This window comes from Pseudopodoces humilis, chromosome 3 (assembly GCF_049639895.1).
Source record: "Pseudopodoces humilis isolate 2021_Gansu_Grassland_sample_001 chromosome 3, ASM4963989v1, whole genome shotgun sequence".
Classification (NCBI taxonomy): Eukaryota; Metazoa; Chordata; class Aves; order Passeriformes; family Paridae; genus Pseudopodoces; species Pseudopodoces humilis.
The window spans coordinates 57,783,171-57,810,778 of NC_142202.1; the positions used below are offsets into that span (position 1 = coordinate 57,783,171).

The 27,608-nt window shown below is 39.1% G+C and overlaps 1 protein-coding gene across 2 annotated transcripts; it reads right to left on the bottom strand.

Moving 5' to 3' along the window:
• Nucleotides 1-3,427: 3,427 nt before the first annotated feature.
• Nucleotides 3,428-26,849, bottom strand: LOC102104141 (plasminogen-like). 2 transcript variants are annotated; one of them, XM_088052774.1, is made up of 19 exons: nucleotides 26,741-26,849; nucleotides 23,486-23,621; nucleotides 21,301-21,407; nucleotides 18,162-18,276; nucleotides 17,173-17,312; nucleotides 16,438-16,555; nucleotides 16,181-16,299; nucleotides 15,178-15,340; nucleotides 14,454-14,584; nucleotides 13,522-13,687; nucleotides 12,595-12,761; nucleotides 11,519-11,667; nucleotides 9,935-10,028; nucleotides 8,302-8,422; nucleotides 7,494-7,568; nucleotides 7,010-7,150; nucleotides 5,953-6,059; nucleotides 5,105-5,250; nucleotides 3,428-4,328 (listed from the first exon to the last, which is right to left on the bottom strand). In XM_088052774.1, the coding sequence occupies exons 1-19, from the start codon at nucleotides 26,787-26,789 to the stop codon at nucleotides 4,167-4,169; spliced, it is 2,406 nt and encodes an 801-aa protein (XP_087908900.1). In that variant the 5' UTR covers nucleotides 26,790-26,849; the 3' UTR covers nucleotides 3,428-4,166. The 2 variants fall into 2 exon arrangements, with proteins under 2 accessions (XP_087908900.1, XP_005518436.1); XM_005518379.3 differs by having other exon boundaries at nucleotides 16,438-16,558.
• Nucleotides 26,850-27,608: the final 759 nt, after the last annotated feature.

A 27,608-nucleotide genomic window follows, 5' to 3' on the forward strand; every position in this document is an offset into this window, starting at 1 on the left:
TATGTAGGTGTCATAGCCTGCACAGGGCATTAGCTCTGCAGGACAGGTTGTCCTGCTGCCCTGTAGTGCCTTTCCCCAGACACAGCTGGGGTTCATGTGACCCCTCATATCTCCAAGGGAAGGGCTTCTGCCTGCTCTCCTCTCCTGAATGCTTTTCCAAACACCTCTTTCAGGAGCATACTGATTTTTTCCTTTGTAAGCCATGCTCTTTGCCCACCCATATGAGCAGAATTCCTTCACCCTCACCACTTCCAAGATGATCTTCACTTTCTGTCTTCTGTTCGTTATCACTGTCATCTTTCTGTCTTGGGGATATTTTCTGGGGGTTGTTGACAGAGATGCCAAGATGTCTTGGGCAGGGATGAGCCAGGGGCTTTGGTTATGGAGGGAAGTGTTAGTTGGTCCTTTGAAGCTGACACATAACAGAATAACTCTCTGGCTCTGCAAGCAGCTTCCAAGGACAGAGTGCCTTTCCTTTCTCCTGTATGACCCTTGTGAAGAATTGTGTCCTGGCCACTGACTGGTGAACAATACACTTCTGAGAAGATGTGGCATTCAAAAGGTATCCTGTTACCAACAGAGAAATACATAAAAGAAAGTCAGTGAGATGTTGTAAAGGGCCTTATAAGGTCACAAAAAAGACGTGTTTGACACCAGCAAATACAGGACTGAGTTTGGAAGGTTCATACCACAAATCAGTAGCACTATAGTACAGTCAGTGAAAATGAATGACCACTCCAGTCTCACCACCCTATGAGCACAGGAAGATTTCCTATGGTGACGAATATACTGTGCTTTCCAACAATTCCCAAATTTCCCTGCCTTTTCCCAGCAACTGCTCTTATCAGCAGCCCTTCTGGAGGAAAACTGGACCTTTAACAATAATCCCAGCCTAATGTTTGCACACTGTAGGCAGTTAGTGATAAAGGCCTGTCTTTCAAGGCTATTTCTAACTTACTCTGAGGCATGGTAAAGGTCAAAGGTATGCTTAGCAAAAGTCAGTAATGACTTAGAGATACGAATCTAAATGAACATCTCACAATATAGACAGCTAAACTAGAAGACACCACACAAAACTGGAGCTACTGCTACAAGGAGAAAACTCCTAGACCAATACAATTTTCTGTGGATAGCTGAATGTGATAGTGCAAGGCTGGCTGGCAGAGACCAGCCCTGAACTGGGAGCTCTGGGCTTGCACTGGCCAGATGTGTGTCACTGCAGGGTGGAAAGCGCAGGCCCCCAGCCACAAAACTCAGCCCAGCCAGCCCCTTCTGAAGGCACCTTGGAGAACCAGGGTGATCTCATGTAATGCTGGATGAGCTGAACCACCCTCTTCCATTTAGTGTTTCTTCTTTGTTTGATTTTTTTTTTTAATTGGTGTCTTAAACACTTTAGCAGCTTGAGAAAGACTGCAGAGATATTTTAAAGCTACGGCTTTCCAAATAAATGTGACTAACTTTTTACAGCTTCCTCAGTTTGTGGACAACTAAAACATGTTGAGAAATGAGAGATGCAAAGACTTGTCTCCTCCTTTTAGATTATGCTTTGATTTGCATAGCATTATGTGTTGCTCAAAAGACAATGTAAGTGATAAATTTTGGTAGGTAAAATGGCTTGGGGCAGTGTCAGAAGTTTGAATATATTAATTCTTAAACATTTGTTTTATAAAGGACAGCAGAAAAAAGCCTATGCATGTGTTTTGACTTCTAATCTAGAAGTGCTTAGCAGCTTCAGGTGGAGTTTGTATTTGGTAATTGCTCCTGTGCCAACTCTTATCCCTAACAGGGACTTTGTAAGTTGATAAATTCTTCTGTCTCTGTGAGACTTTGTGTTGCCTCCTGGAGGTGTGGTGGGTGTGTAGTGCAGTGTCTGACCAGCATTTTGGCAATGGTGGGGTTACACACTTGTGGGACAGATGAGGTGGTGGTACCAGACGAAGAGCTTCAGCGAGGGAGAACCCCAGGCTAGACCATCTGCATGGAGAGGGATGCACCTGGGCATGCAGGCCACAGGACAGGCTGTTTGTTTTAAAAAAGAGTTATTCTAAATTCGTATGTGCCTCAAACCCCTTAATACTTACAGGGACATCCCACAAGCTTCTCAGGAGCCACAGCAGTGTTCTCTTAAGATGCATGTGTTGACACCAGCCCACTCGGTGAGAGGCACCTCTTCAGTGAGGGTCTGAACTCTGTCAGCTACTATTTTCCTGCACGTGCATCCTCCAGAGGCACAGTAAGAAATGTGAGGTACACAAGAGACAAAGGGTCACTGTACCATCACCAAAGGCACATGAACAATGTGACCTCAGAAACCCAGCTGTGTTTTTTGCTGCTGGCAAAGAGGTTTCTTGGACCAACAAACAGATGAAAATGCTATTTTGGGTCAAATGTGCCACTGGCACCACATGGGCTAGGTTACTTTATCCAGTGTGTGCAAATGGTTACCACAAAAAGTGGCAATTTTTATTGCCACTGACAGTCTTGCAGAAGGAAAAGATCACAACTGGCACTGTTTGAAGGGTTATGAGGTGGGACTTTTGTGGCCACTCAGGCATATCCAGGCATTTCTAGCCAGTTTGGCAAGGAGAGCAGGGCCAATGGTTTCTCTAGCTCCAAGCCAGGTATTAATCATGACTTCAGGAGGTCACATCAGAAGAGCTTAGCAAATCGAAGTTCAAGCTGCGGCACAGAATTCCTGTTGTCAGGGAAGCATTGTACAAATCTCTTGGCTGGCTAAATGATCAAAGGTGATATATAAAGAAAATATGCAGGAGGGTATTTGTGCTCAGTGAATCCCTCTGACCAGATGGGTGATGTTTGCTTTATCAGAGCTGCTCCTGCCCAGGAAAGCAATGCCCTGAGATTATTTCATCTCCCAGAATCAGACTCCAGATGTAGAAGCTTCAGAGATCACCCTGCCACCTAACTATGCTTACTAGTTCTCATCTCTCTTTAAGGCAATGGGAGAAAAAAAACAAACCAGAATTCCTAGGATGCAACACATCCTTTCTGCATGTGCAAGCATACAAAAAAATTAAAGACAATTTTAAAATGTCGTGCAGCTTGGCTTGTCTGGGAGTGAGGAAAATGGACAAGACAAATCCCAGGAAGTAGCTGAGTTACTTGGAATAGAGTCAGCACACCCTGGGGATGCCAGAAGGACCCCATGCAGAGCTGGGGGTCTCCAGACGCCTGTGGGGAGCTTCCTGGCTTATATGCCAGAGAAGCAGGATGTGAGCAGGAGTTTATAGTCAGCAATTGTTTCACTTCGGCAAGCATGAGTCAAGCTTTCCCTGGGAAATATTTCAAAAAGTTTAAGCTTGCACTCCTTATAACCACCTATGTACACAACCTTCTTTTAGAGGAGAAAAATGTACATTTAACAATTATGTAGTCAGATAATGTTATACAAAGAAATAAATGGGACTATGGACAACACAATTTTATAATATGTAGATGTATAGATGCCTTGTCACTATTTGTGGTAGCTGTTGATAGCTATTTTCTTGTCTTTACTAGAGACTAACTTCAGGGTGAGGCTGGTTTTTTTAATCACTGTTTTATATCATTGATGCAGCATTTATACTTTTGCTGACACATGTATTTTGATGATGATAAAAAATACAAAAACACAAACCAAATGTGTTTGCTTCTTTTTTTCCCCATCCCATGTATTTAATGCTATTAAATATATCTAATAAAACTTCACAGGCATGTAAGACATGTACTGTGAGATTCTTCTGTTTTGTAGCATCAAATTGGCAATAGGTTCAGACAACTCTTAGAAAATAAAAAGTATTCTCATTTCTTCATATGTTAGAAGCACAACATCTGTAAAATGATAAACTTAAAAGAAAATGTCATTGTAGAGCTAATAAAAAATTAAAATGAAGGTGTCCAGTTACAGTTAAGGCTGGGATTTTCAACACATATTTCAGAGGTGGGTAAGTCTATTGTCAGACATAGCAAACAAACCATAGAAAATATAGAAAGAGGGACTGTCAGCTGGGCTTCTTGGCAATGACTATTAATTTATAGCAATTTAAAATGGATGATCATATTTATTTTGCTTTCTTATGAATGATTGTAGCTTTAATATTGCACTTGGAATCTTGTATTTCTGGCGTGCCTGCTGCTTTCCAGGAGAGGGCAGTCCATACCCAGGATCAGTTGCTTTCCATCACACTTTTAATCCAAGGAATATAGTTGGAGACTCGAACATAAACACCAGGTTTCATGGGTTGAGCACAGCCAAGGCCCCAAGAGGTGACTCCATGTTGGACAAATTTATCTTGGTCCAGACAGACTAGAGGTCCTCCACTGTCCCCCTAAACAGCAAAAGAACAGGATGATTCCTTCTTGGACAGACCCACATGGCCTTCCCCCAGGAGGCACCAAAATAGAAGTACCTTCTACATGTGAAGGACACAGTAATTATAAGAAACACTGGAATTCTAACAAGGCAAGAGTTCTCTATGCATGTTGTTGAACACTTTTGTAAAGTGTTGTCTACATGTCACCCAGGCATTACATTTATTTTTGAAGGGGTTTTATTGAGAAAGAAGCTCTTTGCTCTTGCTAACTTAGACTGTGCTTCCTCCCTCAGCCTCTTTTCTGAGGTCTTCATGGGTTCCTGTTGTTAGTAGATCATCCAGTGGAACTGATACTTGGAAATTCATAGCTCCTTTGGCCCTTGTTTTGCCTGCATGGCAGGCTCCACTGCATCCTTCCTTGACTGTTAACTGAGATGCTGTTAACTGAGCTAGCTTGGACATTGGAGGTAATCTCTTTGGGGCTAGCAAGGGGGTCTGGGGAAAGAAAGATGACCTTTTGTCATCCTAAGTTGGCTTCTATACACCTGACTTGTGCAACTGTGTGTTACCATGTGCTCTGGAGTTCAGGCTTATCTGGAAAATTGCCCCACTTCCCAGCAGCAGACAAAGGAGCAAGGAAAAAACAGAATACATGGGCATTTTTCAGCTCAGATACCACGTGGTGTGGTAACATCCCCAGGATAATACTGGGCCTCTAAAGCCCAAAAAACAATGCCCTGTTTGATTTGAATGTGCTTACAACTGACTCTGATGCTCAAAGACTTTCTTACCTGGCAGGTATCTGTGCCACCATGAATATTCCCAGCACAGAGCTCGTGGTTTTTAACTCTACCGTTCAAAAATTCAGGGCGGTTGCATATTTTATTCTCGATTACAGGAAAGCCAGTTTCCTTTAAGTAGCCATCACCACGAGTACCTTTGTAAATAGAAATGAAACCAAAAAAGAATGAATGACAAAGGCAATTATCATAATTACCTCTACCACCCGCCACTGACCTTCCTGTTCTCACAGTACATCCCTGTGGATTCAGTACCCACAGACACTTGTGGGAGTAATTTCCAAGCCATTTTATTTCTCTATATCTGAATTTTCTGTGGAAGAAATTAAGTAGGAAGCAAACAGTTGAAAATGGCATGATGGGCAAGGAGACAGAGAAGGTACCAATGCACTTCTCAACTAAGACAGAGCGGGAAGTGTTGAAAATGAAGGTTTTATTTGTGTGAGAAGCAAACTGGCTTGCTTGACAGGAAGAATCACTCAAGAGAATGAGCAAACTCACATTTATGTGATTCAGAAATAACCTAAATCTAGAAAAACTCTCCATCCCATCGGGTAAAAGCCCACTTTGGGGAAAAGCACATGGACTGAGAGAGAATTGACTCCTTATCTCTGCTTCTCCTCTTCTATTTAGAGGCTTTCAGTTTACTTGGCATTGAATGATTTAGGAGAATCAGTGTCAGAGAGAGAAAGTGGAAAGTTTGGCAGCACCTGATGAATTTTGATGAAATAACTTTTTTATCAATAGCTTGTGTGGAGCACAAGAGAGGGCACACTTTGGGTACAAGTATGTACCAGTCTGCAAATATGGAGCTTTTAAACGTGTTAATGCTGTCTCACCTCTTGTATCCCCCCAGCCTGTCACATAGCACTCCTCTCTTCCTCCTAACACAGAGTTTTCTTTTGGTAAACAAACTGGGATTACATGATTATTAATGACTGCTGGTCTGAAATGAAGAGGAACAATCATTAGCACAATTATACTTAATACTACCTTCAGGTTTCTAAAAAGATTATATATATATTTAGCCTTTTATCATTTAAATCCTTAGATTCAGTCAAGGATTTTTTCTGACATGCAAAATTGCTTTTTAGGCTCTAAACCCACAGAAAGTGATACACAAAAGAGAAAAGTCTGAAATGGAGAATGACATAAAAATAACCAACAGTAGTCCAGGAGAATGCTTTCACTTGGGCTAATGCATAGCCAACAGAACCTAAACAAAAAACTATTACAAAGGGTATAATATAGTGGCATTTAAAACCTAGGTGTTAGCTTGCTTTTTCTGCATCCAGTCTGATTTTAAATTGCTTTCTATCGGGATACTTAGCACACAGCAAAACCTAAGTCCATCTGACTTGCCTTGGGTACAGCTAAAGCTCATTTAGAAGACCACCTTTTTAAGTTGTCCCTGCATCTGTTTTGGACATGCACTGCAGCCACAGCAATGAAAGCCCAAGCACTACACGTTCACATCTGCTTGCAGCTGCATGGACAAATTCTTTTTGATTGCACAGTTCCAGAGAGCATTTCCAATGAATGAAGGCAGATGCAAGAAGGGCCATACTGGGCATTCCATCAAACCCTTTGCCTGACCACTGGCCAGCCCTGCTGGAAGAGGAAATCTCCCCACCACAGTATGGAAACAGCATAGAGTGGTATCCTGCTAACATTGTAGGTTTCAATCATCATTATCTTATCAAGGTACAGGTATCTGAAAGGCAGCCTTTCCCTTTCTGAAACCCTGGAGCTTCTGCAGAAAGGGAAGAAAGAGGGGGTCTCAAATCGCTAATTGAAGACAGTGTTGACAGAAACACTCATTTCTACAACACCAGCAACCGCATTTTAGTCATCTTGTCCCGTCAGAACAAAGGAGTGCTTCAGGTAAAAAGGTACCTGCTCAGTTTGAGCAGAGCAATATCTGCTCTGCGCGGCTCCTTGATCAACCTCTCTACGTCACGTATTTGTACTGATGGCTCTGTTGCTACCTCTTTGTGTAATCCAAGGTATACTTTATATGCAGCTGGTCGTGAGGACCTGTTGGAAAGAATTGAACATGGTGAGCTGATGAATTCACACCCAGAACAGAGACCTCTTAGAATGTTATTGAGCACCTTGCTCTAGCAAAGCCAGATAGCCAGCTTTGGAGTAAACTTGATCCCTTATAATGGCACATGAAACCAAACTTGGCAGAAGTTATCACTGTCACTGTTTCACAGTCAAAATTCAGCTTTAATGAATGACAAACCGACTTGGCTCAATTCTCAACAGCTGGCAAGCTGTTTGCAACCAGCTTGGGTTGGTTACCGGGTCTCTTGTTTTCCTGTTATTTTCTATCTCGTGTAAGAAGTTGCTGGTGCAGACTATAACAGATACTTACTTTTCTAAGCAGTGAGCAGCAGTAAGAACCCATTGAGGATCTATCAGAGTTCCCCCACAGAAATGCATGCCATAACTGTAATAGAGCAAAAAGTCATGAAAAGAGTGGTTTAAGATGGGGAAGTTAATCCTACTGTAATTTTTCAGGTAATATTTCTAACATGTGCCTTTACAAACGGAAGACTTTATTCCACAATTTCATTAAAATATGTTTTGGTTTCCTTGAATAATGTTTCTTACAATGACAGTAGGGTTCTGTGGACATTTTTAGGAGGCCTTGTATGAAAACACTTAGATCTTCATTCTTAGTCAACATTGCTATTACTGGAAAACCCTGTGTGCAGTGAGGTTCACCATTTTAGAGACTGACTTTTTCTAGCTCTAATCTCAGTCATAAAGCTCTGCAACTGGCCTTGACTCACAGTTTTATTAATAATTTTGCCAGTAGGATCAAATACTTACATGGAAGGACTGATCAAGAGGTGTACTAGTCATACTGTTGCCTGTATTCATTGGAAACTGATTCTATTGTTGAATATAGCGACAGATTTAAAGTCATTCTGCCTTCTACTGAAAATGATTTTGAAATTAACAATTAACAATTGACTGTCTTGCTATTTGTCACAGAATGGAGCATTCTTGGTTGTCTACATGACCTTCTTTAAGAATAGCACACACAGTGTTTAGCCTTGAGCTATTTTTAAATTAAAATCAAGTTTACAATGCTTAAACCACTTACTGTAACACTGTATGAGAGGCAAAGTTTCTTTGCATGTGGGAGAGTCTAAAGCAATGGGGAACAACCATACCTGGTACGGAGACTGATCTGCCAGGGCCAGGAGTGTGGATGTGAAACACAGCCTGCGACAATCCTTTGAGCACACAGTTTTGGTCTGAACTTGGATTTTCCACATTCATACTGAGGAGGAGCTTCAGAATAAGGAAAAAACATCACCATAAGGAACTTTAGCAATTTGCTATGCATTCACTATGAACTCAGTAAACTAGAAGGTGAACCTGTTACATTTGTCACTTCAGCTTCCGATTCTCCTCAAGTAATTCTATACTATACATCACATATATTTTGTTACCTTCATCTGGAACACCTAAAATGTCAGGTAATTTTTTTTTTTCACATCAGTTTTCAGTGGCCAGCAAATTACACATGAGTAGATCTACAGTCTGATAGAAAAAAAACCCAAACCCCAAACAAAAACAGAGGGGGAAGGAGAAGAAAAGCGAGAGAAAGAAGAAATAAATTCTCCCAACATTCTTAAATGGACTCTCATGGATGTCAGCAGTGCAGAAGTTGCACTGACAGATGTTTTAAACTAATCTTGGTGGCAGAGCATGTGAAATTCTAATGCTGTCTCTGAGGAACAAAATTTTGTCAACTCTTATCTTAGGATTATTTGGCACTTCAGATGTCTCTGAGTTATTAAAAAAAATAGTTCTTATTTGGCCTTGGTGAACTGACTCATCAACATGGAATTTAGAATTTTATCAGCAAAAAGAGCTAACAAATTAAATTAAAGGCTAGAGCCATGTTTCTTCTGTTCTTTAGATTACCATCTCAACAAAAAGACAGTATTAATTTAAAGAAGAAAGGGATCATCAGAATAGAATACAACAGTCATGTGAAAATGTGATGTTTTTCCTTAAGAGTCCCAGCCCAACATGTTCACTGCAGTACTACTTTCACAGCACCAGTGTGTATACAACTTTCTTTCTCTTGTTTGCTCCATTTTTGGGTTTTGATCTGAGCACATTTTCTTCTGTTCACTGCTGAGAGGATAAAGTAGCAAGAAAGTCACTCTTCTTTTGAGAGCTACGTCTCTTCCTAGCATAGTTTTTGTTGTTGAGAGACATGAAAGGACTGGAAACCAAAATGTTATAAAACTTTACCATTGTACACTTTTTTTGCACTACCTCATTCAGAGCTTGATTACCACTGACAAAGACAAAGGGCATTTGGTTAAATATTTAGGATCTGCATTTTGCAGACATCAGATATGGCACAATATCAGAGAAGGGACAATCTGGTTGTCATTCAGAACAGAAACAGAGCCACATGAGTAGGGAGTGCAAAAATTTTGCTGGTCTAAGAGCATGCCTTGTTCAGCAAGGCCAAACACAGAGTTATTCCAGGAGTTTAGGCTGGGGTAGGGAAAATTTCTGCTGGAATAGCCCATTTTAAAACACATGGAAAAACCCCATGTGGTCTTCAGTGGCCTCCAAATCTTGTGGTGCATTTGGGGCTTTCAAGGAAAACCAATCTTAAGTCTTCAGTCACAGACCTTGAACATCACTTCCCATGAGCCTTCATTTCTAATCTAAATCTATTGCACTTAGATCAGTCTTTCAGACTAATCACTGAGTATTCTCCAGCTGTTATAAAAAGGTACAGGAAAGGGAGACACTAGTCTTTAAAGGAATAATTACGGCACTTGGGAATGTCACAGTACTCCCAGGCTTTTCTCGGGTCTGTTGTGTAGCACCAAGGTCCATTCACATCTCCATCAGGATTCCTGCAATACTGTAACAAAGGAAAAAGGCACCAGCTATTAACCAGGGAATAAAAAGGCCAACCAATTAAGGTTTCAAAATAAAATAAAATAAAATTTGAGAAATATTTTTTTTATTTCCATTCTTATAAGTGATTTCCAATTCAATTTGTCAAAATTTCTTTCATTTTTTCCATTTGCTCTGTGAGCTTGGAAAAGGATAATAAAAATCAGACTTCTTCAACTGTCTTCAGACAGTAAGCCTCACTAGGGCAACCTCAGATCTCTGAGACCTCAAAAATGAGGAGATCTTGACTTTGGATGAAACTTTCCAAATCACAGAAAATATCTACTCCTTCTTTCCCTGCAGTTAATAGGAGCAGTAGGATCATTCCTGAGGTCTTTTCACATCCACTCTGGCTGCATCAGGGACAAGTGAGTGTTGTGTAAGCTGTTCTTGCTCAACCTGATGATGCCTGTGGTGATGCAGGGCTGCAGTGCTCACCCTTATGCAGGTGCTGGTTAGCTGAATCACTCTCTAAGTTTTTCCTGGGCATACTGACTGATCTCTGCTCAGCACAGCCACCTCACACAACTGCATGATACCAGGCATCTTTTCTAGTTCCCTTCCCTATCCCATGTCTATGGGAAATATATTCCATGTCTTAGAAAAAAGGAGAAAATATTTGCTAATAAAAGCCCCTGACAAATGCAAGAACCAAGAATTTGTGACAGGCAGCTTTTCAGAAGCAGTTTCCCCAGTCCAAGCTGGAATTCAACACAGGGTATGTGATGCCATCAAAGAATTGACTAAAGCAAGTTCTAAAGTCATCTACCTGGTAAAAAAATAGTTCAAGCTGTCAGCATCAAGCAAGCTCTTTATATCAGATGCAGAGCTTGTCACAAATTAGGCAAGTACTGTAAATGGGATGTTACAAGTCTAAAGAACTGGTGATGAGTACATTTGTCAGGACTAGGGAGATGAATGTTAGAAAGGGAGATTGCCTTCCAGGATGGTCAGGTGCACGTATAGCCCTGAATAATGGGCTGTGACAGAAGCTGGAGGGCTGAAGGGGAATTACTGGGGCATGGGGGGGCTACAATCCATCAGCTATATATCTCAAGGAACTTGCACTGAACACTGGATTCATCACCATCTTACCTGCCCCTGGTACTACTGAAATCTATGACTCCAGGTGTTCTTTCTGTCAGAGGAGTCAGAGGCACTGCCCACAGACCAACTCTGGTTAGTCCTCAGCAGTGAGGAGAAGGCAAGTGCCCACCTGAAGCCCCTTGGATGTGCTGCAGAAGCATTCAGTAGAGCTTCTGGGCATCTCTGTGCCCCACAATGACCACACTGGTCATGTCAGCAAGAATTATCATGATCATTATCACGATCATATTTTGGATTGAACTGAGGAAAAGAAATTAACAAAGACCTGTCACCAAATGCTTGCTGTGGGACCGTGAAAAAGTCAGGCAAAGCTCAGTGACAACAAAAATTAAATGAACAGTTGTTTACATTTTTTTCCAGGCCCGCTCTTGGATGAGTTCTGGGAGTGAAATAGTCATGGCTATGAGGTTTCTGAGAACTCCACTCTTGACAAGTCCTGCCTCTTGCAGTTTTTGCCACTGTGCCACGGTAGTCTACACCATTTTCAATAATGCAGTCTGTGAAAAATGGAAAAAAAGGAAATAGTTGTTAGATCTGAGCTTTTGGGCCACAGCCATACTTGATTATGGTGAAGCAGAGATAAATTTGAGGAAATACTACTAAAATTTACACATCCTACATATTATGTAGATGAGGAAAGAAGTGCTACATAGTGTCAAGAATGACTAACATCGATATTTTAATTTCCTTGCATCTCAAAAGTTTTCTTCATGATCACAAAAGTCGTAAGTCAAAGAAACTTACACTCAGTCAACCCTTCATGACCCCATAAATCAGGACTACAAAGGCCATGCACTCATAAAGTATTTTTCTTGCAGACACTGGTATCTGTCCAATGCCACATTTTACAGCAGGTAAAATGAAGTAACACATATTCAGCCAAAATTATTAACCTTCTAACCAGTGAAACGTGTCATAGCAAAAAAAAAAAAAAAAAATTAAAAAAGAAAGCTGCAGCACTCTAACCATCTACTGCATAACAGAGTTGCATCTGAACTGAATTAAAAACAAAGCCAGCTATCCTCTGATGGTAAATGGAACCATAGAAATGTGAAAGCATGGCACAGGAAAAGACTTTTTGGAGCAGGTGCCAGCAAAATCCCATCACTGCTCCATTTTCTGTCATTGTTAGTTGCCCTTTCACAGTAGTGTGGAGACTAGTAGCCATCTGCTTCCTCATGTTTCCAATATTGCCAGATGTAGCAGGTAAAAGATGTGATGTTAGTCTAAAATTTAATGCAGAAACCCTGCTATAAAATTCTACAAAAATGCTCAGAAAATTAAGAGAGTTGATATAATACTATATTAAATTCTGTATTTAATTAGTTCCCTGTATTTCATCCTCATTAAATTCTTGAAGATGCTTCCATAAAAAACAGCTTCCTAGCTATGATCATTTCTGGGGAAGCTGAAAGTATTCTCACCAGGGTTTGTTTCCAGTGTTGTCTGAGGAGGCTTAGGCACAGTCTGTAGCCCTTGGCCATCACACTTCTTCAGGTCACAATACTCCCACCTCACACTGGGGTCGGTGGTGTAGCACCATGGACGGCTGTCGGCGTCTGGGTTTCTGCAGTAATTTTGGCTCAGGCCCCTACAAATGCAAACATATTATATTATATATATATTATATTCCTATCCATGCCACTGCCCTGGGGAGGGCTCAAAAATATATTTTAGAAAGCAGATCTATTACAGAGTTAGCACATGTCATTTATCATGTACATTCATGGCCACTTGAAATTGTTTTTGCAGCAGAAAGAAATCAGGACACATATATGGAACATTTAAATATGCCAAATAGTTATTCACTGGCTAACACTTATAGTAGAATATAATTTAAAAATCCAGATAAGTAAATGCATACATGTATAGCAAGGATATAATTTTTAAATTTTTTTTCAAAAAAATAGCTTCTAAAAAGGAATAGTTTTTTGCATTTTGGAAAAAAATAAGTGATAAATATTAGGAATAAGGAAACAATCTATCCCTTCCTCAGAGTTTTAATGACTTGCAGACTGGGAAGAAAAGACTTTAATTCATGAATAAATTAATGCATAGAAACTGTTCATTTCAGCATAAGGGAAAATTTATAATAACTATTAATCACCTTAGAAGCAATGTAGAAACACAGTTAATTAGTCTAAAGTATAATAGTGGCAATTGTGGTTTCTTTCAAGATGAGGTTAATAAACAATGTTTCCATGATAAAAAAAGAAGAAAAGGAAGGGATCATTTTTATCAAGTACACTCCCTTCCCTTTATAATCATTGTCATGCAATGATGATGCAAATCAAAAAACATTAATGAATAACCACTGTCCAATGAAACCTGGAAATGGGAAATCCACATACGCATTTGGGAAGTTCTCTGCAGTTTTGTTGTGCCGGTGAGGCGACATTGAGCTCCAGGCTTGACATTTCTTCCCCGTGACAGTGAAAGAAGCTGTACCACGGTAAGTCACTCCATTGCCCTGATAGCACTCCTCAGTAACTTCAGCCTGCTCAGGCTCATCAACAGCTGTAGTGAACAACAGAAACCAATCTCTTGCATCTTAATACTTTGACATTTATACTTGAGCACAGAAAGACAGCAGAAAACAAGCCAGAGTGTTTCATTGACCACCACAGCATGCTCTCTGTAACAGAATCCTTCTCAGACAGTAGATCAAAAGGAAGATTTCAAAAGATGTTTGCAAAACTTTCATGATATGCTAGATTAAAAGCACTTGTACACAATTTTACTGTCACACATGGGGATTTATTTCAGATAAGCCAAATAGTTAACATATGGATCAAATTCTTTTTCAGGATGGAGGTTGTCTGTGTATTTGCCATAGACGTGTGTGTGGAATAAGACTACCTTGTGTAACAAGAGTTTCCTTCTCAATATTTTCTATAAATTTTCTATGGAGTCTTGGTTCACTGCTCCTAAATTATCTTAGGTTTTGCTACAGATTCAGGTTCAGATTTTAAGGAACTTGCATGTAAAGCTAACTAACTTTTCCATGGAACATTTAAAAATATATCAGTAACCACCACTGGACAAAGTGAAAAAACTTCTGTTACAACAATATTTCCTGATCCCAATCAGTAGCTGACTTCAAACCTTCTGCACTTAGTGGCCAGACTGAACACACCAGCCTGGGCTCCACATCAGACACAGGAGTTCAACTAGTCATGGCAAGGCCAACAGTGACAGCAACAATACCACTGAGCAGAGTCACACAGGATTTTTGAAAATACAGCATGATGACCCTTCATTTCCACTTGTCTCCTGCTCTTACCAGGGTCCTCTGGCTTGGCACTGTCACAGGAGGGGATGTTGCAATATTCCCACCGGGCAGTTGTGTTGGTGGTGTAACACCATGGCCTCTGCTCACCATCGGGATTTCGGCAGTAGTTTTCATCTAGGCTCCTAAAACAGAAAACTTGACTGATAAAGTATCTCATGGAAATCTTTTAAAGGTTATGAACAAAAGTAGAATCTCTTGCTGCCTAGTTTACTGCTATATTTACTGGTGTGTAACTGCTGCTCTCATTTACTGATGCTGTCTGTTACATGAATATTTGCAATTCACTGGTGTTTTGGATGTGCTAAACCAGACACCTGCTTGACTGTTGGATGAATTAAGAGACTGTAGTACTTTGAGGTCAAGAGTAGCACAGCAGAAAGAATCTAGGGTGAAAGAATCTAGCCCCAAGCAAATATCATAACTGTACCACTCTTACTCCGCATGGTTTCATCTGAGCAACCATACCGTAAAAGGATGAAATGAGGAGGGAGAAAGTCAGACAAGCAGAGCTTGAAAGTCAGATGAGGAGACAGCAGTATTCAAGAACAAAGAAGTCAATAAAAAGGAATGTATGGAAAAATTGTAAATATGAAGTCCAGCAGGTGATGAATGCTCATGTAACTGAAGAACTTTGCAACACAGAGGAAGAAAATGGAAGTAATTTTGAGACTTGGTGTTTCTCAAGGACACCAAATAACAGAGGGGTTTCACTTACTGGCAGGGATAGTTTTCAGGAGTGCGAGCGTGTCTGTGGGGAGATTGAGAACTCCAGTGCTGACAGGTATTTCCATATTCAGTAACAGATACTGTGCCTCGATAGTCTTCTCCTCTCCCTGAGAGACACTGACGTCCTGGTGCAGGAGGTGGTGGGGGTGTTGCTGTTACAGAAAAAGGAAATTAAATTAATCAGTGCCTTCTAGATATAGTAAAAAACCAACAAACTCTCTGAACTTTATAATTAAGTGGGCTTTTTAGATTTCTTTGCAGGTAAGTTCTAAATATTAAAATACTTGAAAAATCTGAAAGGCAGAGAAAAGAACTAAAGATATCTTTCTTAACTTGTCTTTCTCCCATTTTGAGTTCTTCACAAGCAGACAGGCTACCAGAAGGGCATTTGCATCTGCCCCTTTACAGCAGCCAGGATACAAAAGTCAGGATATGAAAATACTAGCAGCCTCGTCAGAACAGAGCTGGAAAGTGAGCAAGTGGTAATACTGTGAAGAAAACTGGGGTGAAAGTGTCAGGCCCATCAGTGATGCAGACAGATGCACATGTAAAATAGACAATACTCTGACAGCAAGGATGAGGTCTAGTGAGAAGCCCCAAGGAAAAGTATAATGGCAAGGACAGGCCTTTAGTGAAAACTGAAAAGGTTGAGAATTGATTTGGAAGAGCAAAACAAAAGGCAAAGTATTTTCAGAAAGAGTGAAACTTCTTGGTATCAAAAGAGGAGCATCAGAAGAAACACCAGAAATGCCTGGTCATAGAAAAACACATCAAGGAAGGGAGATGTGCTCCAGACAAAACCACTAGAAATGCCTAGGACAGAAATGTCTAGCCTGAATAAAGCTATCAGAGGTTCATTTTAAAATGATTAATTTTTCCTTGGAGAAAAAATTCAGCTCTCTTTTATACTTTTCTTTATCTTTGGGACCTCTTCTGCTTGTTCTAGATCCTAGCACCACTCTGACTGGAAGAAGTCTAGAAGTCAGACTCACTGCAACGAGGAATGTCACAATATTCCCAGCGCTTAGTTGGACTGGTAGTGAAACACCAGGGCCGAGGTTCTCCATCAGGATTACGACAATAATTGTTCTTCAGATCCTTCTCTGGAAAACTGAACCAGAAAAATAAGATTTTTAAGTTTTAGGTTTTAAGATATGCCACTAATAGCTGTAACAATTATCCTGTCTGGTGCAGGGTGGTCTTCAGCCCACCACTGATGATAACAAGACCATCAGAGAAGATGACTCACTTTTCCGGGAGGTATCCATGAGAGTGAGGTTGCTGGGAGTCCCAGCGCTGGCACTCAAGCCCAGACACTGTTGTTGCAACTACTCCATGGTAGTTTTCTCCACTGCAGTGCATGCACTCTACTGTAGGAACAAGGCAGAATAAGGACAAAGAGAGACAGAAAGCCCCTGGTTGAACTGGTCCAGAAACATTCCCACTCATCTCACACGAAGCACAAGAGCCTGACCAGAGCACAAGGCTGAAGTACAGTCATTTTTTTGGCAAAGTAATTGCCAAAAAAAAGCTTATTTTGCTTGATAAGATGACTTTAACTAGTTGATTACATTTATAGTAGTCCATGAAAAAAAAAACCTGCGAACTGACATTACAGACTACAGGCTTTAAAATAATTAAATTGAATCTATTAACATATAATTTAAAATCTGTGCTTTGATACTGTCACATTTATTGAGTTTTGCACTAGCAACTGTCATTTGGTTAAATTCTAATTTTATGATATATGAATACATCCATATGCCTTTTTTTATCTAAGGGGGGAAAAAAGACTTTGTATAGCTGTTTTCAGGGTCTTTTGATATCTTCCTTGTTGATGTTGAAAATGTTTTGGAAAACTTACTGTTGAACTAAATTCAAGTTTGAAAAAAATTCTCAATTGAAAATAAAAGTATCTAAATAACTTCACTTTCTTGAACACATCTTGCAAAAAATGGAAAGAAGTCAGTATGTGTATCCTAACCTTCACACTCGGGAATGTTACAGTAGTCAAATCTGGTATCAGGATCTGTTGTATAACACCAGGGTCCCTTTTCATCCTCATCTGGATTTCTGCAGTAGTTTTCCTCCAGTCCTGCATTGGGATATTTTTCAGGTGTATAACTGGAACAGAATAAAATGGGGTTATAGAATAAGCACAGTGTCCCAATTATTCAGCTGAGGACTCTAAAAATAAAATCGTTACTGAGGACAATTTTGTAGATGTTGGTCTTTAGAGAGCCCTAATTGTTACTGTGTGCCACTGCTGAAGCATTAGAAGTGCTACAATGATAGACTTTAGGAAATACAGTGCCTCTGTGGCCAGTTATGCCTTTAATACTTTCATTTTCTTTAGCTATTGGTTTCCAACAATTATTGTTCAGTCAGGGTACCATGTGGCATGTAGTGAACTGTTGCCTCTGGGTTATGCTCCCTGGGAGATGCAATGAGAATGTATTTCTGAAATGTGAGGGTCCTCTGTAACCTGAATGCTATAGCTTCTGAATAGAAGGCTACTAAATAAACTCAGTTAGGTATTTTTTTTTTTTATTAAATACAAGAATTACTGCCTTGTTAATTGTGTATTCACTGATAAAATGATGCACCTCTATCTCATCTGCCAAATGTTTTACTTTTGGCCAAGAGAAGAAGTTCTTGCTCTGGTGAGATTACTGAAAAATTCTGATTTCAGAAGAACCAGATGTTTCCCTGACTAGTGTTTTGCTCATGTAAAGACCATAAAACTTAAACAGGACTGCCAAAGCTGACAGTGTCTCTGTATTGATCATGTAGCACCACTTAGAGGTCTCTGAGTAACAACTCAGAGAATTATATTATTCTTGATAGGTATAGAAAAATATTTTATAAGGAAATTTCTAACACCAAAAAAATTGCTTACAAGACAAATTAGCATATATGTATGGCTTGACAAAACTTCAGAATAACATATAAACAGATACAAAAAGACCTTACTTTGGTTTATGTGGGGCATTATCAGCCCACTTCTGGCACCGCACACCCTTCTGAGTTTTGGCTTCTGTTCCTCTGTAATTCACTCCTTTTCCCTCCTTGCATTCTAGAAGATAAACTGAAATGATATGTGTTTAATCAGTATCATGACATATCCATTCGATTCTAACATATACAAAACCCATTTTCAAGCTAACACACTTAAATATGTTTGATCATATTTTGACTTTATTATGTTCTCTAAACTAGACATTTTACATTGTAAAAACCTGCCAGTCAGCTGATGTCTAAGTTGACTTGAGACTGAAAAACGTATGTGAAAGCAAAAAAATGTTCTATACCAGAATTCCAGAGAAATGTGTAACAACCCAGGTATTTTGAGAACATGCCTTAGTATATTTAAATAACAAAATATGCTTTATTTAAATAGATACTATAACAAAATAGACACACATTTTCTTACATTCTATGAGATTATGACAGTGAAACACAGCAATTAAAATCAAATCTTTTAAGACAATCACCTGAATTCAGCTGAAGACAAGACAGCTGCAGTGTAGGGAGAGTCACTGTCAAGAAACATGTCCTCTGGATCAGAAAACTGAGTAGGAAACTAATTTACCATTTCCCTAGGGAAGCAATCTCTCTTTTAGGTTGTGACCTGTTTTTGTCTCAGTGTGAGTGACCAAACCTAATATTTGTAGAAACCCAGTTTTGCAACAGTTTTTCTCAGCACCAAAGTTGTAACAAAGCTGACATACAAGCAGAAGATTAACAGAAATCTGGAGAAATAATGCCATTTTACACAGACCTGTCTTGCCCAAAGTGAAAAGAACTAATATTTGAATCCAAAGTATGGTTCAGGGCTGATAGTTTAGTGGGCTGATAGTTTAGACCTGAATTTATAGATGCACCATTGGTCATGCTTTTATTTCAATGTATAGTTAGAGGTAAGTTTACTCTAGAAACTTTAGCTGGAAGCCTTTTGGATCTCTCAAACAATTTTGCAATAAAATAACATTAAACCCCTCAATTACTGAACACTGAATCAGTCAAATGCTGACTCTTCTTGTTTGTGTAAACTTTTGACCGTTTATATAACCTTTAGGGCTTTTCCTTTCTGATGACAAATGACTAACTTTGATCCCCAAACTCAACCCATGTCCCTTGGGTTAACTATTTACAAACAGATATGTAGGTAACAATTCCCAAATGCAGCTCTAATTCTTGTTACTTTTACTGTAAGCCAGAGAAGATTAACTTTCTCTTTTATAGCACATACTATAGAAACAACAACTTCTGAAAGTGTCAGTTTTATAGTAATTGTCATCCTTTGCATTGAACACAATGATACATAGCAACTAGGTCTCATCAAGTAATTGCTTCAACTAAAAAAAATACTGCAAATAAAAAGATGAGCAACACAGACACCATCTGACACATACACAGCAGGTTGTGTTTTTGATATTTATGATACCAAGGTCCATCTTTTGGTTTCTGCAGGCAGAAGTGCAAATTTTTGGAAATTTTAGTTTTGTCAAATGACAGATTTTTACACCTTTAGTGGTATGGTTCTGTTATTTCAAGAAACTAAAACACATGTCTATGGCCTCAAAACATGTAGTAACAAATCCCCAATGAGTATTACAGGACCAGGTTCTAACCTCAGTAAATCCAAGGGATGTCTCAAAAATAAACCAAAATCGCAATCTAGCTCATGAACACAGTAAGCAAAACCAATATGTTTATTTATATATAACTTACTCATTCAGTCATTAAGCTTTGTTACTTGTTAATTGATCCACTCAGTTTTCCCTCTAAATAGGAACTGCAGAAGGTTTCTTAGCGTTATTTAGTTGTGATTTATGGAAATTCCCACCTGCTTCTGTTTATAATGAAAGAGACAAACTTCTAAAAAATTGAATTACCTATGGAAAAAATGCAGCTCGCCAAAAGCTTCAGAAAATATTAGGTTGAAAAGGACCCTCAGCTGTCTTTGGTCCATAGCCCCAGAAACAGCACATTCAGGTTCTTAGGAGGGTGAGGCTGCTCAGAATTGTGTCCAGTCAATATCTTCAAGGGTGAGGGCTCCACAGCCTCTCTGGGCAATGTGGCCCAGGACTTACTCACCCTTCTGTGAAAAATTATTTCCTTATATTCACAGTGCCTGAACAAAATCTCATTTAGGTGTTTGGCTGCGATCCAGCTAAAACTGTTGAACCACTATCTAAAATCTCCCTGTAGCTGCAATACAAACAGCATTGTCTTATCCCACAGAGAGGGATAAGGGCAGCTCAACAGAGAAGATGCAGTTCTCTGGAGCTCATAGGTATTTACTGTCAAGTCATTGAGATTATTGCCTTTTGTTTAGAAACTGGCCCATCAAAACCACTTTATGATTTTCAGCAGCTGAGAACCTGGTTCATTTTAGCTTTTGCTGAACCTTTCTTTGTTGGAGGAGACCAAAGCCTTGAGATAATATAGCTTCCAATTTCTGAATATTTTCAAATGCATTAATATTTTTTTCAAAGTTACAAATAAGCAAATGGTCAAATACAATGTTCATGAAGTCATTTAATACAGAACAGAAATAATTCTATTCAGAGTTTACCACATTATCTTATATCTGAATGATCCTTAGGAGATCTTTTCTCTCTTATGTATTACTAAAGTCAGGGAACAGCACAAAGAAATTTATGCTTCATTAAAAATAAACCACATTCCTTCTTCCCTGTATATAGCAAAAGCTCCATGCTCAATAATGTAATTTAAAAATGGTCTTAAAACCCAATTGTTTCCTTGCATCTGGCATAAAGTGATAATTTTTGAGACAGGATAAAAACATTGGGTAGCTGCCATTTCTCAGAGACACACTTCCTATTTTCAGAAGGAATTAGAGACTATTTCTGTGAAATAGTCCTCACCTATAACAAAAATATTCATAAATAAAATATGTACAAAAGGGGATCACAAAAATTCACCATGTTAGTGAATTACACTATAAAAATAAGATTAGGATAAAAATGTCACCAAATTAATTAACTGAAGAGTATGAACATCTTACAACAATATACAAATACTATGAAAATATATAATTTTTATCTCAACCACAGTCCAATAATAAAAAAAGATATAGACATACTTCTTTTTTCGTAAAGGACTGCATTAGCTCTTCTGAATATCATTGCTGTTTTGGTGTTCTCAGTCAATGTTAAACACTGTTGGTCTTTACTGGTAAATAAGAAGGCCCTGTTGAAATTAAAAGGAGAGAGCAATGTAAGAAACAATAGTGAATATATGCTTATTTTCCTGAAAACACTTTTGAGTATTCAGTTGTCATTTTATCAAACACTACAGTTCAGTGATACTTAAGACAGAAATATTTTCAAATCACTGAATATTGCAGCTCACATTTTCAGTGGTGATTTTCACTTCTAAGTGTTCATACCAAACTTAGGTTGAAATGGAGCTACAAGAACAAATTATAACAAGGGATAGGTTTATAACCTGCCAGAGCTTCAAGAGACCATGTTGAAGGGGATATATACACAAGACACCTTGACCTTATTTCAAAAATATTAGCGGTCATTCAAGGAGTGAGACATTCCACAGCAAGCAGCAGTTACCGAGGAGCAGGTAAAACACAGTCCAGGACCTTAAATTATCTGGTGGTAACCCTTCTGAGAGTACACACCTTATAAGTCATAGCCCTTTGTCTTTTCAGCAAGTGCCTAGGCTGTAAACTGCAAAACTGAAGCAGATGGTGTAGCCTTAGGACAGCATCTAAGGAAACGTTCTGACAGGCTAAGTAATTCCTACAGCTGGCTTTTCTGAACCAAAAACAGCAATAGCAGCATGGCATTCAGTGGGTAGATCCATACCAGTTAAGCCAATAAAGCTGTCAGAAATGTTAAATATTTAAGAAGGGAAGTAACTAAGGAGCATGGCCCAATCCACCTCTAAGGTGGGATAGCAAGTCTGAAGTATTGATCTGAACAGATTGGTCTGAAGCATTAATGTGAGGATGCTGCAGTGGTGGACAGGTCTTAAGCTGTAACTTACACTTATCTTTCTTTCCTCAAATACTTCCTGCCAGATAGCACCTGTTCTTGCTTGATTGTAACAGATCTCACATAATTAATTAAGGAGGCATTAACCTGATGTCATTCCAGTTCCAAGTGATGGCAGGCTTAGACCCTGGGGCAGAAGCAAGGGAATGTTACTGTGTCTGAATATGCCTCAAAAGGGAGCATTAATTCCCTGCAAACTGTAAATATATAATCTGAATATACAGACTTTCCCGCTCTGCCCTCTTTGTGTTTTTCAGAGTGAAGCTGGATCAAAACAAATTGGTGGTATTTCATTCAGTCAGCAGACCCTTGTCATCCTTCAGGGTTAGACCTTTTTAAAATAAGTCTCATTTTCTCTTTTGTGTTAAAACACAAAGCTACAAAACACAATTAAAAAGCTCCAGTGAATCCCTGCCTTGAATAAATGCAGTAAGGAGAACCAAGTGCTTGAAATAGCACTGCAGACAATCACTCTGTTGAGTTCAAAAAGGTGTGCTGCAGAAGTGGTAGTTTGGAACAGAAAACCCAAGTGTGGACTGCCTCCCATTGTAGTAATGGACATCCCTCCTCACTGCCCCATTTTCCTGCTGGAGCTCAATGGGCTGCAAGGCTTTGGCACAGGAGATCCAGAAGCCTTAGGCTCAGAGCAACAGGCTCCAGTGGGGCAGAAGGCTGAGCAAAGAACAGTGATACAGGCTCATCAACACCTTTCATGTTTTCTAGCCCCTCGAGCCTGGTTAAGAAAAGTGCAATGAAAGAAAGGCTGAAAGAAGAGTTTAGAGTCAGTAAGGTTTAGGTGGCCATCTCTTTCTCAAAGTAAATAGAAGTTACCTAAGTCTAAATTCTAGTAAAATTCCAGATAGTGGATTTATCTGCAAGATAGCCAATGAAATGAAAAAAGCAATGCCATTATTGCTGTCCTAAATTTCCAAGAAATTAATTATGACTCCTTGTTGCAGAAGGAGTGCAAGAGTCTTGGTAAAACCATGTCAAGTTGGTTTGCAGCATGTCAAGCTGTGCATCAAGATATCATAACGTTTTTCAGTAAAAATTCAACATAACATTCTTAATTTCTCTATTTCTTCTGTCTTCATCTATAAGTCCCAGGCATTCTGCTTCTACACATTGTTTTTCCAGCAAACCTCAAACCCCCACATAGTCATAAAGGAAACCCTTGAAAGTTCAGACTGCTGATAAAAAGGCATATTGTTCCATCACCTGAAATTAAATATATATGTGGGAACCAGTGGAAACTACCTGCAAGCAAATTTATCTTCATTTTCACATTTCTCTGCACATTCTTCTTCACTATTTGCTCTATAAACTTGCTTCATTGGGTTCAGCAACCAAGCTCCCTCTGTTCTCACATAGCCATCTAGGATGCTTCCTTGCACTAAAAGGAAAAAGAGAGAAAGGAGTGAAAATGGTAAGGATGATTTGATTTATTTCAAGCTCTCATGTTAAATTCTTTGTTACCTAGTCATGTGACACCACCATTTAATTGCTGGAATAATCGGGTTAATGTTGACAAAATATAGGTAAATCTAAAATGCCTCCCTGGTATGTTAAAAGGTAGCATCACTGAAAACCCAGTGTCAGGTAGGACAGAGAAATGGCTTGAACAGTGATAACACAAATACATATATAAAGCAATGGAAGACAGAAAAACAGAAACAGAAGACAACCCAAGGAGAAAAAAAAAGTGAGATGTTTCAGAAAGAAAATATTGACCATGCATACTTTGGACAAAGCAGAGAAATGGTATTCAAGAAAGATGTGAAACATTTGTCCATTGCTGTCCATCTAGTCACATGGAATGACTTCAAATTTATCAATCACCTCCTTTCAAAGGCTCTTACTCTTAAAAGAAAAAAAATGCCCTCAGTCACTGGGGTTGTCAGATGTTCATTTTGTCATTTTTGTAATAACCCCAGTACTGAACTTACTTAATAATCAAGGTAGCAGTTCATTGCAATGAATTAACACAAGACACTAAACTGGTAAATAAATTCACCTAACAACCTCCTGGCTACAGCTACATGTCAAATACATAGAATACCAAAATGTACAGCTATGTTTAATGGTAAACTCAAAGAGTGCTCAAGAACAGTTCTCCTTGTAAAGGACTTTGGCATTCAGTATTTTCCTGTTATGGCTCTGCAATCGCAGAATTAGTGCATAGCACAGTGACTTCCATGACTTCCAGCTGCAGGGTCATGGATTTGCATGAGTCCTATGATTTTTACAGTTTCTTTATCAGTGGAGCATATGACTCTTCTGACGAACATTTGGCTCTGTGAGGAACCTGTTATGTAGGGTTTCAACCCCAAACAGACACCCTGGCCCCTGGTCACTGCAGGACATCTCAGTCCTGCTCTGTGTTTTTGTGCCTGGCCTTACGAAATTGCTGAATAAAAGGCAGACAAGGGATGAACCAGACCATGACTGGAATCTCAGGAATAACAGCCGTGCTGCAGAGAGGAACTTCTTCACTTTCTCTGACCCCTGTCTGTCTCAGCCATGGCCCAATGCCAGCAGGAGGGACAAAAACCTCCTTGTCCCACTCAGACCCACGGCCTGTCAGCGGGAGCTCCATTGGGTTGTTCAGTGATGTCTTTCCAGCTGGGAAAGGCAACAGCTGCTCCCTTTCCTGAGTAACACTCTTTGGTGGGAAGCAGGATCATACGTGTCCTACTATTAAATTCATTCACCTGAGAAATAGCTCAGCCTGCAATCGGGTATTTTCTTAAAGATCATTTTGCATCTACAAGTTGAAGCAGGTAAAACAGGGATAAAAGCCAAATTATGCTTCCTCTCATACACTTGCAAAAGCATAGAAGTTACTGCAGGGGTTTTTCTGCACTTAGAAAAGGGAAGAGCTCATCCCTAAGGGTTGACAGTTACTTTAACAGTATGGAAGAAAAGGATAGCTGCTGGAAAACAAAAGAAAAAGTGAAAAAGAGTCCAATGAAACTTCCGCTAGCTATTTCATAACAAAAACATTGAGAAGAAATGAGTTTTGAGACAAAACATTAAACTAGGTTAAGACAATATCACAGGGATGCTGCAATGCTCTCCATAAGGAAAAGAAAAACAAGTAAAGAATTCCTAGTATGGTACAGCTTCCATGCAAACTTAATTCTGTTCTGTTTTGACATTTTGCATTATCATTATTATAACATTTGATTTTAAAAATATTGACAGGGTCATAATTGATTTGGGTCATAAAAATATTTTCCCCTTTTCTGTTATAGTTACATGTCAGGGCATAATACTTTGAAAAAAAAAAAAGGAAAATATGCAATCTGAATAAAAAATAAGTAAATTTTCATGCTACCATTTTCCCTATATCTATGGTGTTTTACAGTCTCAGAAGGATGTATTACTATCTTATTCAGAAATGTAGATGTTTAATACCATTTGATAAAAGATTTGCAAAACAAAGTATAGTATTACTGGATAAAAACCCAAACTGTATATTTTTCTCCCCCATATAAAATTCTTACTTAATTGTGAATGGTATTTGATTTTACTGAGGCTGTTCTTTTTCAAAAACAAAGCTTAGAAACTAAAATTTAAACTGAGAGAAAAATTCTTAGCATTAAATAACAGATTTATTTTTTTTTTTTTATGCTGGGGCATGTCTCTAATATTTCCAGCTAATTTCCAGCTAATTCTATATATTTTCCTAGCTGTTACCATTTCTTATGTTTTAAAACTGCACATGTAAAATGTTTGTTTATTTTATTGCAGATTTATATATGCATTAGCACACTCATAACAGTATTTTTTACTACAATCACAACATATTGTGAGGTTATACAAATGCCTGCAAGAAGATGTATGGTCATAATCTGACAGTTCATTGGAGTTTAAGGTTTTCAGGACAGAGAATATGCATGTATATGAAACATGCAAAATATGTATATCTAAAGAACACAATTCAGTTCTTGTGCGCTCCAAAATTTTTGTATCACCTCCCACAAAAACATCTTTTCATACCAAAAATATTGCAGCAACTAATGCTGATGAGATTTCATCTTCCTATCACATGGAATGAAAAATTCACTGTTAAGAATGTGGTTATGAAAAAGACTGAAACTGCACTGTGTAGAACAAGCTTTCCTTTCCTTTGTGATTCTGTTTTGCACAAGCATGAACAAACTTTAAAGCAATCAGAATAAGGATCACAGAAGCTGTCAATAACACAGAAAAAGAAATCCCCAAACCTAAGACCAAAGGTTGATGAAACCAGAGGGAGCCATGCCTTTGTACAAGCCTCTACCAGGCTGCTTCCCAAGGGTGTCCCTGTCTCTGGCCATAGGAAATGTTTCCTGGGAGCCTTCAGTTGCCCATGCAGACACCAAAGCTGCTCCTTTTTTGGTGTCTCTAATGAACACAACCCTGGAGCAACAACAGCTCTCATTTTACTCAGCAGCAGCTCTTGCTGGCCACTAAGCCCCAAATCCATCATCATCCAGGGAAGGCAAGCAGAAGGCAAAGGACTCTTACCTGAGCCGAGAAAGAACAGAAGGAGAAAGGCAGCTTTGCTAATCCCCATTTTGGGCCAGCTTGGAGGGTGCTGGAAGTTGTGTGTGTCGGTGCTCAAAGTTTTATTGACTCGCACTGGAGTGAGGCAGCATCAAACAAACAAGGCAGGAGGATTAAGTTAATCATTCTCCCATGCTGCTCCCCCCTTGTCGTGGTGTGGCCGTTCAAACAACCTTGAATTGGATGGATTACCAAATCAGATTCAATCATTTCTACTGGATGCTGTTAAATGAAAAGGCACTTTCTTGTTTTGCAGGATATATTCTGTTCTCAAATGGTTAGGTCTTTCTCTACTAGAGAAAAGGCAGGAATAATATTGCTGGAAAGCATGGGAAATCATGTGTCCAGGCAGGATCTGAATTTCTCTTGACATTAGAGTCCCAATAGTAATTTCAGCCATGCCTATCTGTATTGATTTATAAGGAGCAACTTCTATTTAATCTCATGGTAAGCATGATTATAAGATTCAGATAATATTATCTCAGTAAAATAGTTTAACTTTACTTCTTTATTAAAGAATTTATTTTCTGCTGTCTCCTTGACCCAGAGTTTTCTTTATGTTTTTCTTTATTTTTTTTCTTCTATTTGGGAGTTGGACTTAATTTTAATTTCATTTAAACTTTAGATTTAAGAGGTAAACTATAAACCTTAAATTATGTTTAAGAATCATAGGTAGCAATTTAATGCTCTTCCTTACCAGACATTTCACCTCACACTGCATATGCACAAACTCATCTAGCAAGGGTGTCAGACTTTGTTCATCTGTGTGTTATCCTGATTTCAACATCAGCTCACTTTGCATTTCCCAAGCAGCCTTTACCTTGGAAAA

Coding starts and splice junctions, on each gene's coding strand:
- LOC102104141 (XM_005518379.3), bottom strand. CDS start 26,789: ATGGGGATTAGCAAAGCTGCCTTTCTCCTTCTGTTCTTTCTCGGCTCA. Junction 18,277..21,300: donor AGTCCTTTACGAAAAAAGAA/GTATGTCTATAT, acceptor ATATCATTTCAG/TTTATCTTCTAGAATGCAAG. Junction 7,151..7,493: donor GCTGCTCACTGCTTAGAAAA/GTAAGTATCTGT, acceptor TCTTTCCAACAG/GTCCTCACGACCAGCTGCAT.